Here is an 18,125-nt window from a genome sequence, read left to right on the forward strand (position 1 = left end):
CGCCCCTTATTAGATTCTTGCCGTCTTTTTCCACAGCCAGCCAATCCCGCACCTTCATGCTGTCATTTCTCACAGCTCATTGGTCTGGCTGCTTTGTGCCCCTCCCCAAGAGCTCACCGTCCTATCGGCATACGGCACAAGGTTCAGGCTCAATAACTATTGGCCACTGTGGAGGGTCTGCGTTCCACTTGCGTCTCCGCCCACTCTGTCATCCACGGGCTCATTCCTACCATGTAATTTCCATCTGTACGCCTTCTGTGCGTTCATTGGCTTGCTCTTCTAGACGTGACACGCCCACTGGAGTTCCCCCGCCCCGCGGTCCCTCCCTCGGTTCACTCCGCAGGTCCCCGCTGCCATGGACGGGCGGGGAGGCGGCGGCAGCGGCGGTAGTAGTAGTGCTGCGGTGATGAGGGGAGTGGAGACAGCTGCGACCCCTGATGAGCAGCAGCCTCGGACTGCGGGGAGAAGAGGCACTCGCAGCCCGTGTAGCTCGGCGGGTACTCCGGGCACCGGGAAGGGCAGCCCGAATGGGGAGTGCAGGCGGGAGCTTTCAGATGCGCTGCCTCGGGAGCACAAGGTGTCCTTCTCCACCGAGCCTCCGCGCGGGTCCTCACCTGGCAAGGACACCGAAGATGGCGAGGCCGGGGAAGACGAGCCCCGCTCCAGGTTCATGCATCGCCAACTCTCTGCCATGCTCCAGCCCGGGGTCAACAAGTTCTCGCTCCGGATGTTCGGCAGCCAGAAGGCGGTGGAGAGGGAGCAGGAGAGGGTGAAATCCGCGGGGGCCTGGATCATACACCCCTACAGTGACTTCAGGTGCGTGCCCGGGGCGGGGGCTCTACCATAGACAGTGATGGGGTGGGCCACAGATGGGGTGCTTAAAGCCAATGGCAATATAGACCACAGTGCCCTCCATTCCTGTGCTCACAGGTATCTGCATTGATTGTCCACCAAGGACCTTGTGCCCAGTCTTATACCAGGCTGTGGCAGGTCCTTCTCGACCATTATTGGGGATGGTAGTGAGGTTCTGCAGTGCTGCCACTTACATGTTGTACCTCCAAGGTTCTGAAGGGACACCAGAAGGTCATTGGGCTGGTGTTCTTTGTGTGGGACATAGAGATGCTAGGAGAAGCATCATCATGAGATGGCCTATATGGCATGCACGCCTACATTTCATGCCAACTTCCTTTTTGGCATGCACATTCTCGATGTTGAAGCATGCGGGTAGGTACAGGGGCAAGTTCCAGCCTGCATAAGATGACCTCTTGCCATTACTAAGCAAAGTGGTTTACAGAACATTTTCACTGGGCACCAGAAACCTATTGTGAGGAGCAAATCTGCCTCATCTCTAGCCAATAAACCTTCTACATCAAGGAATGGAAGGAAGTCTGCAGAGATCTTCTAAGGGGTGTGCATCCTCCAGGTTCTCTGCTGCAGATCAGGCCTCCTCTACAGGTCTCTCCAGCATGGAATGGGTTAGCAGCTCTCTCCTCCCTCTCCTGCTGCTGTTCAAGGTTGCAATGTACTTGATGTTTCTGTAGGCTTCAGCCATACATCACCTGGTTTCCATGCCTCATCATTTGCTGTACCTCTTGATACCCCCTTTGTCCTGATAATGTCATCTTTCCTAGGCTGATATAGGTGTGCCAGGGTCAATAATTAAGGAGTCTGCATGAGATGTGCCAGGCACATGATTCTGGGTAGGCTTCTTATTAGCTTCTCGTAAGCCAAGTTATTATGCTTGATAACTTTGTCACCCGGCATGGCTGGCGATTGTGTAGTTTGAAGTGACTGAGGTACTATGTTAACTTGTCCTCTCTTTATCCAACAATCCTCGCAGTTCTTTGGGGAAATATGTCATTCAATGAATGTGGACATCAAAAGGCATGAATGGGGTGGCCTTGAGATTGGGAGAAATGGTGTAGATGTTCACGCTTTGTATACATTTTGAAGGATCTCCACAGAAGCTTGAGGGCTTGGTTCTACACAAACCCATCAAACCTCTCTTGTATCTAAAGAGATCCCATGTAACAGGATTTGCAGTTAATCCCCAAACTTCTGTGTAAACAAGTATACATGTCTTGGAGCTGTCCATGGTTCTGATAGAAGCTTTACTCCAGAAGTAAACAGCCCTATGTGTGGCCGAACTCTCCCAGGTGCTGAAGTCACAGCTTGTTGAGTCACTTCATATGATGTCTAAGTGCCCTTAGGCCCCTCTCCTACTCAGGCTGACATCTACAGCCTTCATATTACTAGAAAAGCACCTATGACTGGTATTACATGTCCACATTTACCTGACCACTTCCTGCAAAAGAAAGGATAGATATTCCTTCTAAAATTAGGACACCTCCCTCATAGTATTCCAATCTTAAAGGGACTGTCCCATGATTATTAATTAGTCTGTTACATCACACAAGACATAGCATTTCAATTAAAATCCTATTAAAAAATTCTTGTGTTTAAATACTGCTGTTTCATACTTATGGTGCCCCCTGGGGTTCTTGTGATTAGAATGCCCACCTAATGTGTCCACTGCTGAAGAGAAGAAGCTGTTTCTGTTGCTCTGAATCTTATTGACTGGCCAGTACAATAGCAGGAATCATTCTGCTGTAAGAGTGGAACCAGATGGTAGGACTGAGCTACTGAGCATGTGTGACCACCAGCACTGGATGCATGAGGTGGACGTTCTGAGAGGGGATCAAAATAGCATGCGTGGCAGTAATATCTTTACACAGGAACATTTTTTAGAAATTATTCCAATTTAAATCATGTAATTAGGGATCAACCGATATAGATTTTTTTTAGAGCCGGTACCGATAATCTGAGAACTTTCAGGCCGAATATGTTTATTGTTAACGTGTAGATATTTTTTGTAAATCTTTCTTTTTCATTTATACTTAATATTTTGGTGTGTGTTTTTTTTTACTTTTTTTTTTTTTTTAACTAACTTTTAGCCCCCTTAGGGACTAGAACCCTTGTCCTATTCACCCTAATAGAGCTCTATCAGGGTGAATAGGACTTCACACTGTCCCTGCTGCCCTGTGCTCTGTGCACACAGCAGCAGGGAGCTGACTATGGCAGCCAGGGCTTCAGTAGCATCCTGGCTGCCATGGTAACCGTTCGGAGCCCCAGGCTTACATTGCTGGGGCTCCGATCGGAGGAGGAGGGGAGAGGGGACCCTGTGGCCACTGCCACCAATGATTAATACTGGGGGGCGCACTGCGCCACCAATGGTTTTAATACTGGGGTGGGGGGCTCACTGTGCCACCAATGATTAATACTTGGGGACTTGGGGAGGGGCTGTGGCCATTGCGCAACCGATGAAGATAACTCTCTCATTAATTCATATACAGGAGGCGGGAGCTGGCTGCAGAATCATATAGCCGCACCCGACCTCTATGAGCGGTAGCTGCGATCCGCGGCAGTTAACCCCTCAGGTGCGGCACCTGAGGGGTTAGCTACCGCAGATCTCAGCTACCGCTCATAGAGGTCGGGTGCGGCTATATGATTCTGCAGCCAGCTCCCGCCTCCTGTATATGAATTAATGAGAGAGCATCGGTTGCGCAGTGGCCACAGCCCCTCCCCAAGTCCCCAAGTATTAATCATTGGAGGCACAGTGAGCCCCCCACCCCAGTATTAAAAACATTGGTGGCGCAGTGGCCACAGCCCCTCCCCTCCTCTTGTCCTTCCTCCTCTCATTGGTGGCAGCAGCACAGGGGGAGGGAGATGCTGCTGCCACCGCACCTGAGGGGTTAACTGCCGCGGATCGCAACTACCGCTCATAGAGGTCGGGTTCCCGATCCGTGTTCTCGATTCATTATTGGAATATCGGCAAAATAGATGCCGATACCGATAACTTTCAAAATCCTGAATATCGGCCGATAATATCGGTAAAACTGATAATCGGTCGATCCCTACATGTAGTATTAAAGGAGTTTTCTGGGCTACATATATTGGTGACCTCTCCTAAGAAGCCATCAATATCAGATCAGTGGGGGTCCGACAACCGATACGTCACCAATCTTCTGCTTCGTACTGTCACAGAAACACTCCACAGAGTGGAAGCAGAAGGTTTTATGCACTTTATACTTTCCAATGTCAGCATATTGAAGCTCAGCTCGTATTCACTTAAAGGGAACCTGTCACCGGGATTTTGTGTATAGAGCTGAGGACATGGGTTGCTAGATGGCCGCTAGCACATCCACAATATCCAGTCCCCATAGCTCTGTGTACTTTTATTGTGTAAAAAAACCCGATTTGATACATATGCAAATTAGCCTGAGATGAGTCCTGTCCTTGAGATGAGTTAAGGACAGGACTCATCTCAGGTTAATTTGCATATGTGTCAAATCGTTTTTTTTACACAATAAAAGCACACAGAGCTATGGGGACTGGGTATTGCGGATGTGCTAGCGGCCATCTAGCAACCCATGTCCTCAGCTCTATACACAAAATCCCGGTGACAGGTTCCCTTTAAATGGTAACTGAGCTGCAGTACCCCAGCACTGCCAGTACCCAGTGTATGGAGCTGTCCGTCTATATTTCCCAGCACCACAGTAATCCAAAACAGCTGATTGGAGGGGGTGTCGGACCCACACCGATATGATACTGATGACCTATCCTTAGTGTAGGTCATCAGTATATTGCAAGAAAATTTAGACTAGCACATCCAAAGTCACAGGTGCACATTAGGGCTGCACGATATATCGCAAAATTAATCGAATCGCAATAATCGGCAAATGTGATATGGCGATTTGGCCGACCCGAAAATGCCGCGATTATATATGAAGGGGCCCCGCGCACATAACTGGCTTTGTGTGTAAAGTATTTTACTAGTGTGTGAAACAATCTCTCTCCTATTGATAACAGGTCCAGCCTCTGTACTCACTGTCACTATGAAAGCACTGCAGCGAGCGGGCCGGCCGGCGCGTGACTGACGTCACTTAGTAAGGCTCCTGCTTCCTGAAGTGGGAGGAGCATTACTAAGTGACGTCCGTCATGCGCCGGCCGGCCAGCTCGCTGCAGTGCATTCATAGTGACAGTGAGTACAGAGGCTGGCCATGTTATCAATAGGAGAGAGCTTGTTTTACACACTAGTAAAATACTTTACACACAAATCCAGTTATGTGCGCAGTTTAGGACACATGAGGGGACACATAGGGCCATGAGGGGGACCAGCAAAAGATGCTATATGTCTTATGCTGGCCCCCCTCATGGCCCTATGTGTCATAGCACACATCCCCCACAACAAATCCTCCACAGATCCACCCCATAACAGCGTCCTCCACAGATCCACCCCATAACAGTGTCCTCCACAGATCCACCCCATAACAGCGTCCTCCACAGATCCACCCCATAACAGCGTCCTCCACAGATCCACCCCATAACAGCGTCCTCCACAGATCCACCCCATAACAGTGTCCTCCACAGATCCACCCCATAACAGCGTCCTCCACAGATCCACCCCATAACAGCGTCCTCCACAGATCCACCCCATAACAGCGTCCTCCACAGATCCACCCCATAACAGCGTCCTCCACAGATCCACCCCATACCAGCGTCCTCCACAGATCCACCCCATAACAGCGTCCTCCACAGATCCACCCCATAACAGCGTCCTCCACAGATCCACCCCATAACAGCGTCCTCCACAGATCCACCCCATAACAGCGTCCTCCACAGATCCACCCCATAACAGCGTCCTCCACAGATCCACCCCATAACAGCGTCCTCCACAGATCCACCCCATAACAGCGTCCTCCACAGATCCACCCCATAACAGAGCGTCCTCCACAGATCCACCCCATAACAGAGCGTCCTCCACAGATCCACCCCATAACAGCGCGTCCTCCACAGATCCACCCCATAACAGCGCGTCCTCCACAGATCCCCCATAACAGCGCGTCCTCCACAGATCCCCCATAACAGCGCGTCCTCCACAGATCCCCCATAACAGCGCGTCCTCCACAGATCCCCCATAACAGCGCGTCATTCACAGATCCCCCATAACAGCGCGCCATCCACAGATCCCCCATAACTATGTCATACCCAGCCGCGTCAGCGGCTCATATGGGAGAATCCAAGCAAATAGACCTCTAGCACAATTCCCTTAAAGGGTTTCTATCACTTCGTATGACATAATTAGCTGTCAGACACTAGCGATCTGCTAGTGTCTGCTCTGGCCAACCATCCTACTATAATCACTTGTGGGGCAGCGGTTTTGCTAAAAAACTAACTTTTATAAATATGCTAATGAGCCTCTAGGTGCTATGTGGGCGTCATTAGCACCTAGAGGCTCCGTCTACCTTCATACACAGCGGCCGCCCAGCACGTCCCTCCAGCCCGCCCATGTCCTCCTCCGTGTGACGCAGCGGCCGAATTCTCGCGCATGCGCCGTGCGCGGCTGTATTCGGCGCATGCGCATTGAATGTCTGACCGCTCCGAGCTCAGACATCTCTAATGCGCCGAATACAGCCGCGCACGGCGCATGCGCGAGAATTTGGCCGCTGCGTCACACGGAGGAGGACATGGGCGGGCTGGAGGGACGCGCTGGGCGGCGGCTGTGTATGAAGGTAGACGGAGCCTCTAGGTGCTAATGACGCCCACATAGCACCTAGAGGCTCATTAGCATATTTATAAAAGTTAGTTTTTTAGCAAAACCGCTGCCCCACAAGTGATTATAGTAGGATGGTTGGCCAGAGCAGACACTAGCAGATCGCTAGTGTCTGACAGCTAATTATGTCATATGAAGTGATAGAAACCCTTTAAAATATCGCATCGCATACCGTTATCGCAATCGCACAAAATTCCCATATCGTTCAGCCCTAGTGCACATCCATAAAACTAGCATACAAACAGCAAACAAAATATGGCAGCACACTGTGCATGTTCAACAATAGAACTAGGGATTAGGGATTATTCTGGATTACAGAGGTATTATACCTACAATACATGAAAAATGGAAGCTCTTTGCGCACATTTATGATCAAACGTGTTGGGCCCATCTACCAACATCAAGGTGGCTTCTACAGATGGGTACCTAACACTAACAGAACTGCCTCTCCTGCAAGAAAATTGAGACTAGCACATCCAAAGTCAATTGTAGGCTTAGGTTAGGCCCGGGAGAGGCAGTTCTGTTACTGTTAGGTACAAACCATCCATCCACTTCAGAGCCCCATGTGGAGTAGGGTTGACTGAACTGTTGTTTTAGGCACATGTCTGGTAGCCGTCCGGTTAATTTTGACAGTGAGCTGCTTCACTTTAGTTTGTCGTCTGCCCTTGCACACCTTCATAGCTGACGTTCACCGCTCACATCAATGACACATTGTGCTTTTCAGTTTCCATATCGCTTATTCGCAATGGCGCCATTAGTTCACTCGTGATACACTTTCACCACAGGAGCTCGCAAACATTTCACAAACTGAGAAGTTTCAGAAATACTGCTACCCTTGGCCTGAAAGCCATTAATCATACCTTTTTGCATCACTGATAAATTACCCTTTTACCCATGACGGCTATGAGGAATATGTGTGTAGACGGTCTATCGCACACCTTGTATACCCACCAAGCCAGCTCATGACACATGACTTCTTTCATGAGCTATCCACTGGTGACATCATAAATAGGAAGTTGTCATAATAATGTGACTGGCACACAGAGAAATTGTATCAGCAGTGGAGAAAACGGGTCAGAAGGTTCATGTGACATTTCATGGAGCAATGTGTGCATGAGAGTCATCAAGATCTAAAGGACATATAAAGGTGTGGTAAAGACCATGCACAGATTCAATTTATATTTGTAAGGAGACTGGAGGAAGTGTGTGAAGGATATATTATGTATCTGTGTGGGGTGTTTGTCCTTTTATGTGTCAGCTTTATGTAGTATTCCTATATACATGTGGGGTGTTTGTCTGGTTGTATGTCAGTTTTACGTAGAGTAGTATTATGTATATACCTGTGGCGTGTTTGTCCAGCAATGTGGCATCTTTAGAAAGTATTGCGTATATACCTGTGGGGTGTTTGTCCATCAGTATGTTATCTTTACGTAGTATTACGTGTATACCTGTGGTGTGTTTGTCTGTCAGTGCATCATCTTTACATAGTATTACATATATACCTGTGGGGTGTTTGTCCATCAGTATGTCATCTTTACGTAGTATTATGTATATACCTGTGGGGTGTATGTCCGTCAGTGTGTATACTTTTATGTTGTATTATTATACACTGCTCAAAAAAATAAAGGGAACACAAAAATAACATCCTAGATCTGAATTAATTAAATATTCTTCTGAAATACTTTGTTCTTTACATAGTTGAATGTGCTGACAACAAAATCACACAAAAGAAAAAAATGGAAATCAAATTTTTTAACCCATGGAGGTCTGGATTTGGAGTCACCCTCAAAATTAAAGTGGAAAAACACACTACAGGCTGATCCAACTTTGATGTAATGTCCTTAAAACAAGTCAAAATGAGGCTCAGTAGTGTGTGTGGCCTCCACGTGCCTGTATGACCTCGCTACAACGACTGTGCATGCTCCTGATGAGGTGGCGGACGGTCTCCTGAGGGATCTCCTCCCAGACCTGGACTAAAGCATCTGCCAACTCCTGGACAGTCTGTGGTGCAACGTGACGTTGGTGGATAGAGAGAGACGTGATGTCCCAGATGTGCTCAATTGGATTCAGGTCTGGGGAACGGGCGGGCCAGTCCATAGCATCAATGCCTTCGTCTTGCAGGAACTGCTGACACACTCCAGCCACATGAGGTCTAACATTGTCTTGCATTAGGAGGAACCCAGGGCCAACCGCACCAGCATATGGTCTCACAAGGGGTCTGAGGATCTCATCTCGGTACCTAATGGCAGTCAGGCTACCTCTGGCGAGCACATGGAGGGCTGTGCGGCCCTCCAAAGAAATGCCATCCCACACCATTACTGACCTAATGCCAAACCGGTCATGCTGGAGGATGTTGCAGGCAGCAGAACGTTCTCCACGGCGTCTCCAGACTCTGTCACGTCTGTCACGTGCTCAGTGTGAACCTGCTTTCATCTGTGAAGAGCACAGGGCGCCAGTGGCGAATTTGCCAATCTTGGTGTTTTCTGGCAAATGCCAAACGTCCTGCATGGTGTTGGGCTGTAAGCACAACCCCCACCTGTGGACGTCGGGCCCTCATATCACCCTCATGGAGTCTGTTTCTGACCGTTTGAGCAGACACATGCACATTTGTGGCCTGCTGGAGGTCATTTTGCAGGGTTCTGGCAGTGCTCCTCCTGTTCCTCCTTGCACAAAGGCGGAGGTAACGGTCCTGCTGCTGGGTTGTTGCCCTCCTACGGCCTCCTCCACGTCTCCTGATGTACTGGCCTGTTTCCTGGTAGCGCCTCCATGCCCTGGACACTACGCTGACAGACACAGCAAACCTTCTTGCCACAGCTCGCATTGATGTGCCATCCTGGATAAGCTGCACTACCTGAGCCACTTGTGTGGGTTGTAGACTCCGTCTCATGCTACCACTAGAGTGAAAGCACCGCCAGCATTCAAAAGTGACCAAAACATCAGCCAGGAAGCATAGGAACTGAGAAATGGTCTGTGGTCACCGCCTGCAGAACCACTCCTTTATTGGGTGTGTCTTGCTAATTGCCTATAATTTCCACCTGTTGTCTATCCCATTTGCACAACAGCATGTGAAATTGATTGTCACTCAGTGTTGCTTCCTAAGTGGACAGTTTGATTTCACAGAAGTGTGATTGACTTGGAGTTACATTGTGTTGTTTAAGTGTTCCCTTTATTTTTTTTGAGCAGTGTATATATACCTGTGGCTTGTTTGTCCGTCAGTGCATCATTTTTACGTAGTATGACCTATATACCTGTGGGGTGTTTGTCCATCAGTGTGTTATCTTTACATAGTATTACGTATATACCTGTGGAGTGTTTGTCAGTCAGTGTGTTATCTTTACGTAGTGTTACTTATATACACGTGGGCTATTTGTCAGTATGTCATCTTTACGTAGTATTATGTATATACCTGTGGCGTGTTTGTCCGTCAGTCTGTTATCTTTATGTAGTATTACGTATATACCTGTGGGGTGTTTGTCCGTCAGTGTGTATACTTTTATGTTGTAGTATTATATATATACCTGTGGCTGGTTTGTCCAGCAGTGTGTCATCTTTATGAAGTACTATATATGTGCATGCAGGTTGTTTGTTCAGTTATGTGTCTGCCTTACGTAGTATTATGTATTCATATTATATTGTAGTTTACATATTCTTCTAACCTTTCATTGTTTACGCATTTTTGGTGGCGTTTGTTCCAATATTCCATGTCACTATCTATATTTAAAAAATCCTGAAATTTTGTGCTTTTTACTCAGACCACTGTGCCTCATAGCAGAGTGATACTTTCTGTACAGATCGCTTTTCAGCAGTCATCTAATTATCATCACAGGCAGGATTACAACGAAAGCTATCACCTATAGATAATGCAGGACCACACCATTGACAACATGCGACGGTCACAACCTATCTACTCCCCCTCCCTGTGCAGTCACCTCTGAGCAGGTCACAGAGCACGCCTAGACGACATAAAAATAGAGAAGTCATCTACAGGTTATTATGGTCCATGTGGGCGCTGTAAAGCATAGCTCTGAACTCTGACAGCAAATTGTGTGCAGAAAACAAAAAAGTACAATAGAAAATTTAGAAACAAAATTAAAATTTAATCAGTTTCTTTTTAATGAAGATGATATATTCGTTTTTCCCTTGACTGGAACTAGGAAGCTCAGTCCAGAACATGAAAAGCAGGCCTAGACCAGCTTCCATCTCAGGCGTGTGTTGCCGACGTTCTCAATGAACCATGCTTGTGCCGCATGCAGAGGCAGTGTGGGCCTTGGCAAGGACACACAATGCTTACACGCTGCTCCCTCATCAGTCAGTTTTATCGGCTTCTGTGACTTACTGCTCCATTGCGAACATTACTGCTTCACAATCGCATATCGTTAACCGATTCAGCACTAAAACGGTAGACACTAGGCAAAGGGGCATGCTGGAAAGGAGATGTCCTATGGAAGTGCCACTTTGAAAGCTCCTGGGCATAGAAGATGTAAGTACTCACCCGGGTATAGGAGTGGAGTCTTCGATGTAGGTGAGGCCTACTACCAATATGGTGAACAAAGGGATCATGAAACGAATGGTTCTTTTTCCTTTCCTCCAAGACTGAATCCTGCCATTCCCATTACATTCCTTTTGAGTCTTGCAGGGAAATGTTTCCAATTAACTTAGATAACTAATTAATAAGAAGCTAATCCACGCAAATGATTGTAAAATCCAATTAGTTGAGGGGAACCGCTATAAACACTAAGGGCAGTTCATATTACTCAGCATACTTTCGGTATATGATTGCCTGTTATGAAACTGTATTTGCATTAGGTTAGGTAGAACGGTGGGGGTAGAAATATATGGTAAGGCATAGTACTAAATGTTCTTCAATGCATATTTAATATTAGCAAGTCAGTTCCCATAACAGTAAAAATCTGGTCAATGTCTCATAGAACCAGGATCATTAGAGATTATTTTAATTGTGAGCATTTTAGGCCGGTAGTTTTTATTTTCATGTGGGTTTCTAAAAAAAAAATAAAAAATTGCAGCATGAAATGGAAAAATGTTTAAAAGGGGAAAAAAAACACAAGAAATGGCACAGGATATGATGACCAGGAGACCACATGGTTAGTAGAAATAGCACATTTCTTTTTTGTGGATTAGGTTCTCCTGTCATGGTGACAGTTCTATTTCTCTTCTAGGTAAGAGCTCATAGTGACTATTAAAGGGGTTTTCCCACGAAAATATTCTACAGTTTTCAATCCAGCACCTGGATCTGAATACTTATGTAATTAAATCTAGTTACAAATTTAGTATAGCCATTGAATTATTCAATAAAATGTATCTGTATAGTGCCACCTGCTGTTTTGTATTTTTTATTTTTTTTATTTCCTTGTCCGGCTCACTGAGAAGGCCGCACATGCTCAGTTTCATCCTTCAACTGCCTCCTGAGCTGTGATAGGGAGAGCAAGGACACAACTCCTGAGCTGGGATAGGGAGAGAATGGACACAACTCCTGAGCTGGGATAGGGAGAGAGTTCTAGCAGAAAAAAAAAACCAGCTTGCTATAAATCTAGCAGAGCAATGAACGAGGAGATCTCTGGATCCATGCGAGGTACAGAGCTGGTTCTAGCTTTGGTAGAAAGAGATTGTCATGTACTGTATGATGTCTAATGTTTAATTTTTTACATTAATAACCCCTTTAAGATCCTAAGGCTAGTTTCACATGAGTGTATTCAGTCTGGAAAACGTGCTCCGTGTGGGACTGACAAGTGTTCCTCCGAAGTGAACTCACAGCATCATAATAACTTACAATGCTGTGAATTCCCATCTCATCGCGGGTCTACTGAACCATTGTCATTATGTAAGCACAGTTCAGTAGACCCTCGGTGAGAATGTAATTCACAACATCATGAATTATTTTGATACTGTGAGTTCACTTTCGGAGGAGCAGCATTCAGTCTGAGAAATACAGCTCCCGCGCGGAGTGTGTTTCCCGGACTGATCTAATGGATCTTACCAAAATGGTTTCTTCATAAGATAACAAAAGAACTAATATTCACCCACTGGACCCCTGCCACTTCCAACGCCATTGCTCCTCTGCCTTTTTTATTTACCTGGCTGTAGTAGTAACATACAGTACACACATAAATGCTGAAGCCAGTAACTGGCCTCAGCAGTATATGTGTCACGACTGTGACTGATCCAGACAGGTCTGGGAGGAGAAGGTTGCAGCGACTTGCTACTCGCGATAGCTTGTGAGTTTGCTCCGTGGTTCAGGGTATGTCATCTGGGTTTTGCCTTGTGAACCTTTTTGTCCTGACTGGGAGTTTGTAGGCATCCTTCTCAGGTGAGTCCTGTCTGCCACTCCCAGCTACTATATTAGTTTCAGTTTCACTTGCAGTCATTGCCAGATATAGTCCTTACTTCCAGTGCTAGTCTGACCTTTGAAGGAGATCGTTTGACAGTGTTGCTGTGGAGCTCTTGTCCGGCGTGGACTGTCGTGTTTGGGATCCCCTTCTTTGCTCGTGACTGGATAAGTCTATCTCTGCTGTAGATAGTTTGTTTGTTTGTTGCTGTCTTCCCCTGTTGTTCTCCTAGACGTGAGTGATGGTGACTAGTGCTCCCATCGGCCTTTCCCCAGTCTAGTCTTGTTAGGGTGACTGAGGGTTTAGGCATCCTGCTCGCCGCACGGGTTCACACCCCGTCTAGGGTATCAGGGCAGACAGGTGCCAGCTTAGGGTTAGTCAGGGGTGGCCATTCTATTTCCCATCCGTAGATAAGGGTCCCCCTTCCCCTCCGTCTGGTGCGACACGACTGCTGCTGGGATAGCGGTCGTGACAATATGGTACTATGTGTTAAAAGACAATATGGTACTATGTGTCACTTTAATTCTCGCTGCTCCCATAAATGCTCTGATGCTTCTTGTATGTCCATGCCTCACCCACCACGTTCCCGAGATTCAGCCGTTACTTTTTGCACCCCCTAAGTATGTAGTGGTTTGGAAAGGGGCATCTACTGCTATTTTTTCCCCTTGGCAAACCACTGCCCTATTTGCATACATATAGGGCGCCAAAACTAATAGGAAGGGAGGGACTCGTGTTGACATAAAAGAAACACTGGAGCATTCATAGAGAGTTAAGGAAAGTACAGGGTTTAATTTTTTCAAACTAATTATTTCATTTGGGACACATGGCATATCGCTAGAATGTCAACCTAGTTCCAAGAAACCAACGACATTCCCCTAGAATCTACAAAGTTTGGGGCATTGCCATGTAAAATGGTACTAATCTGTGTTAGACCTCCACATTTTATTAGGGCATTGATCTGAAATCCTCTTCCCAATTTTAAAGGGTTTGTCCAACCTTTTGGAGCCTTTCTGCCAGACCCTCCCACCACCTCACTACACCTGCAGAGGGAAGCATACTTAACAGCTACCTGCCGCTGGCTTCTTGCTCCTTCAGTCCCCCATTGCTATTAGCACACTCCCGTCTCGATTTGTAAACTTCCAGTTTGAAAGGGGCCACGTGTGCCTTTGCAGCCAGTGACTGGCTGCAGTGGTGACATGTTCCCCATAGGTCACATGACCCAGAAATTCCATAAACAGTGTTATAAATGATTGGAAGAATAATTTTTTGATATCCACAGTAAAAGGAATTCCATCCTTAAGTGGTGACTTATACCTGAGGCAGGGCTTCTTGATTGATGACCTATCCTCAGGATGTAACCAATAAACATGAGTCACAGTCTTAGGAAGATGCCATGATACTTGAACACCAGGGTCCCTTCAAACAGCTGGTAGAGGTGCCAGAAGTTGGGCCTCCGCCAATCTGATATCCTGAGGATAGGCTAGCAATATCAAAATCTTGGACAACCCTATTAATTCATCCAGAAATACAGGAGCATCCAATAGCTCCCTGAGTGTTGTTGAGAATGAGGGGAAATTATTTTCCTCATGGGTGTAGGATACCCCGGAAGAACATAAAGACTCACAAAGATTCACATTCATCATTAGTCAACTCGTCACCGTTTATAAATATTAAATAAGTTACAAATGAGATGTGGACTATAGCCAGTGAAAAAACCCTGCACCAATATTATTAGTTTACAAACTTTGATCCAATAAATAACTCTATTCCTCAGTAACCGAGACACAAGGGTGTGCTTGATTGATTAATCAGAACTATAGACAATTAGCTTCTCATGGAGATTTTTAAAAAATACAAGTGCATTTTAACAGTGCCGTTTAAAGTGGTCTTCTGCATTATGGAAAAATGTGGGCAGGTACAGGGACTGTATTACACGGAACATTTAGGCTTATTGGGATCTCACCTCTAAGACCTGCTCCTATCTTCAGAACAGTACTCTGAAGTAAAAGGAGAGCACACCAGGCATTCACAGTGTCCTTTCCATTCTCGGCTATAGGACCAAACAAGCAGATCTGGCTGTTTTCGGAAGTCCCATAGCAGTGAATAGAGTACATGCCGACTAAGCATGACCACCATTCACCAATATTTGACTTCTAGAAATGGCCATGTCAGTGCTCTTCTATTTTTAGAACTCCCATAGCATTGAATGGAGAGGATGCGGCACATGTGCTCTTCGTTCTGAATAGAATAATGAGTCTTTTGCGATATGCCATAAATGTCCCAGTTGGGACACCCTTGTGTCTCGGTTAGGGCAGGTTCACATCACCGTTTTGGATTCCGTTTTTGTTTTCCGTTATAACATGGTTATAATGGAAAATAACGGAATCCATAAGACGGAAGTCAAAACGGAAGCCTTTAAGAGGCATTCCGTTTTGATCCTTCATAATACAATTCTATGGGCAGCATAATGGATCCTTCCTGGTTTCAATTATGCAGGAGTCCAGTCCTGAATAACGGAAACCAGGACGGATCCGTTATGCTGCCTATAGACTTGTATTATGACGGAATGCAAAACGGAAGCCTTTAAAAGGCATTCCATTTTGCTTTCCGTCATAATAGAAGTCTATGGGAATCATAACGAATCCAATTGGTTTCCGTTATGCAGAACAGAGAAAAAAGTCCTCTCGACAGGACTTTGTGTTCCGTCTTGCATAAGGGAAACCAGACGGATCCTTTATGATTCCCATAGACTTCTATTATGAGGAATCAAAACGGAATGCCTCTTAAAGGTTTCCGTTTTGACTTCCATCTTATGTATTCCGTTATAACGGAAAAAAAAAACGGAATCCATAACGGTGATGTGAACCCTCCCTTACTGTAATAGTTTTTAAGGCTGAAAAATGCATCTGCCCATCCAGTTCAGCCTGTTTTCCTGAAAGTTGATCCAGAGGAAGGCGACGGCTGAAAGAAGTACCTTAAAAAATGTATCCAGGTGGGTTAATTAACTTTGGTCCTCCATTTTGATGTACCTCCTTTTTAAGGATTGGTACCTTAACATAAGGCAGCAGTAAGAGAACAGAAAACTCAGTGGATCAATGATCCCCACATACAGTTAAGATTGAAGGTTTGTGAACCCTTCAGAATTTTCGGTGTTCTTGCATAAATTTGACCTAAAACTACATCAGATTTTCACACAAGAGGAAAATGTTCCAATATCACGCCTGTGAGTGGAGAAAGTATGTGAAGCTTTAGGATTAGCAGATAATTTGAAGGTAAAATTAAAGTCAGATGTTTTCAATCAATGGGATGACAATCGGGGGTGAGTGGTCGACCTGTTTTATTTAAAAACAATGGATCTATCTACCCAAACATGCTTGTGGAAGTGTATCATGGCAGGAACAAAGAAGATGTTTGAGGACCTCAGAAGAAGAGTTGTTTATGCTCATCTTGCTGGAAAAGGTTACAGAACCATCTCTAAAGAGTTTGGACTCCACCAACCCACAGTCACACAGATTTTGTACAGATAGAGGCAGTTCAAGACCATTATTATCCTCCCCAGGAGTGGTCAACCAACAAAGATTACACCAAGAGCAAGGTGTGCAATAATCTACGAGTTCACAAAGAAACCCAAGGTAATGTCTAAGCAACTAAAGGCTTTTCTCACATCAGCTAATGTTAATGTTTATGAGTTCCACCATCAGGCGGACACTGAACAACAATGGTGTGCATGGCAGGATTACAAGGAGAAAGCCCCTGCTTTCCTAAAAGAACTGTGGCCGATCTGTAATTTGCTAAAGATCACTTGGACAAGCCAAAAGGCCATTGAAACAATGCCTTGTGGACATATGAGACCAAAATATAACTTTTTGGGTTAAATGAGAAGTGTTATGTTTGGAGAAAGAAAAACTCTTCCTTCCAGCATGGAAACCTCATTCCATCTGTGAAACACGGTTGTGGTAATGTCATGGTTTGGGCCTCTTTTGCTGCATCTAGGCCAGCAAAGCTTACCATCATTGATTGAATAATGAATACTGAATTATACCTGTAAATTCAAAAGAAAATATCAGGACATCTGTCCATGAACAGAATCTCAAGAGAATGTGGGTTACGCAGCAAGACTAACGCAACAACCCTAAGCACACAAATCATTCTACCAAACAATAGTTAACGTTTTGGAATGGCCAAGTGAATGTCTTTGCCTTAATCCAGTAGAATTGTTATGGAACAACCTAAAGCAGCAGTTCATGGGAGGAAACCCACCGACATAAGAATTTTGTACGGAGGAATGGGCTAAAATTCCAACAAGCTGATGTGTAGGACTTCAACATCTACTGGAAAATTTTAGTTGCAGTTACTGCTGCACAAGGAGGTCACACCACTTACTGAAAGCAAAGGTTCACATACTTTTACCACTCACAGACATGAGATATTGGACCGTTTTCTTTAAATAAATGATCAACTTTAATGTTTTGTCTTATTTGTTTCATTTGGTTATTTTTATATACTTTTACTGTAGGACTTTTATGAAAATCTGATGTAGTTTTAGGTAAAATGTATGCAGAAATATAGAAAGTTCTGAAAGGTTCACAAAGTTTCAAGCACCACTATACACAGATGTATGCAGGATCCTGATATCTGGAATCTTGATATTCCTGTTAATGAGGACCCTGGTAGAGGTCACAGGATCATATCACATAATAATAATAATAATAATAATACAATTTATTTATATAGCGCCATCATATTCCGCAGCGCTTTACAAATTCATAGAGTTCATGTACGAAACAAAACTAACTGGCTAATATGCAACTGAAACACTAGGAGTCAGGACCCTGCTCGCAAGAGCTTACAATCTGAGGAATTGGGGGTGACACATAAGGTAGTTGATTGTGATAAGTAGGATTTGAACCATTATTGATCTGACAGGAGTGGTGCCGGCCGATCTGCTTCGGGTTTGAGACTACTAGAGGATCTAGTTAAGGCCATAGCAGTTGGTTGGGGAAGGGTTTAGTCTGGGAAAAGTCATTTTAGGTAGCTTGATAAGCCTGAGTGAAAAGAAGTTTTTTTAAGGCACGTTTGAAGGTGGAGAAGTTGTGAATTGACCTAGTATTCCGGGGCAGAGTATTCCAGAGAGTAGGTGCAGCTCGAGAAAAGTCTTGAAGACGGGA

General features: G+C 45.5%; 1 protein-coding gene across 1 annotated transcript in view; it reads left to right on the forward strand.

Annotated features, from left to right (window-relative positions):
• The first annotated feature begins 355 nt into the window (after positions 1 to 355).
• Positions 356 to 18,125, forward strand: part of HCN2 (hyperpolarization activated cyclic nucleotide gated potassium and sodium channel 2) — a 132,062-nt gene continuing 114,292 nt past the window's right edge. Inside the window, exon 1 of the mRNA XM_040417516.1 lies at positions 356 to 816. Within this exon, the coding sequence (XP_040273450.1) occupies positions 356 to 816 (461 nt within the window). The remainder of the gene's footprint in view (positions 817 to 18,125) is intronic.

Source organism: Bufo bufo, chromosome 2, assembly GCF_905171765.1.
Source record: "Bufo bufo chromosome 2, aBufBuf1.1, whole genome shotgun sequence".
Taxonomy (NCBI): domain Eukaryota; kingdom Metazoa; phylum Chordata; class Amphibia; order Anura; family Bufonidae; genus Bufo; species Bufo bufo.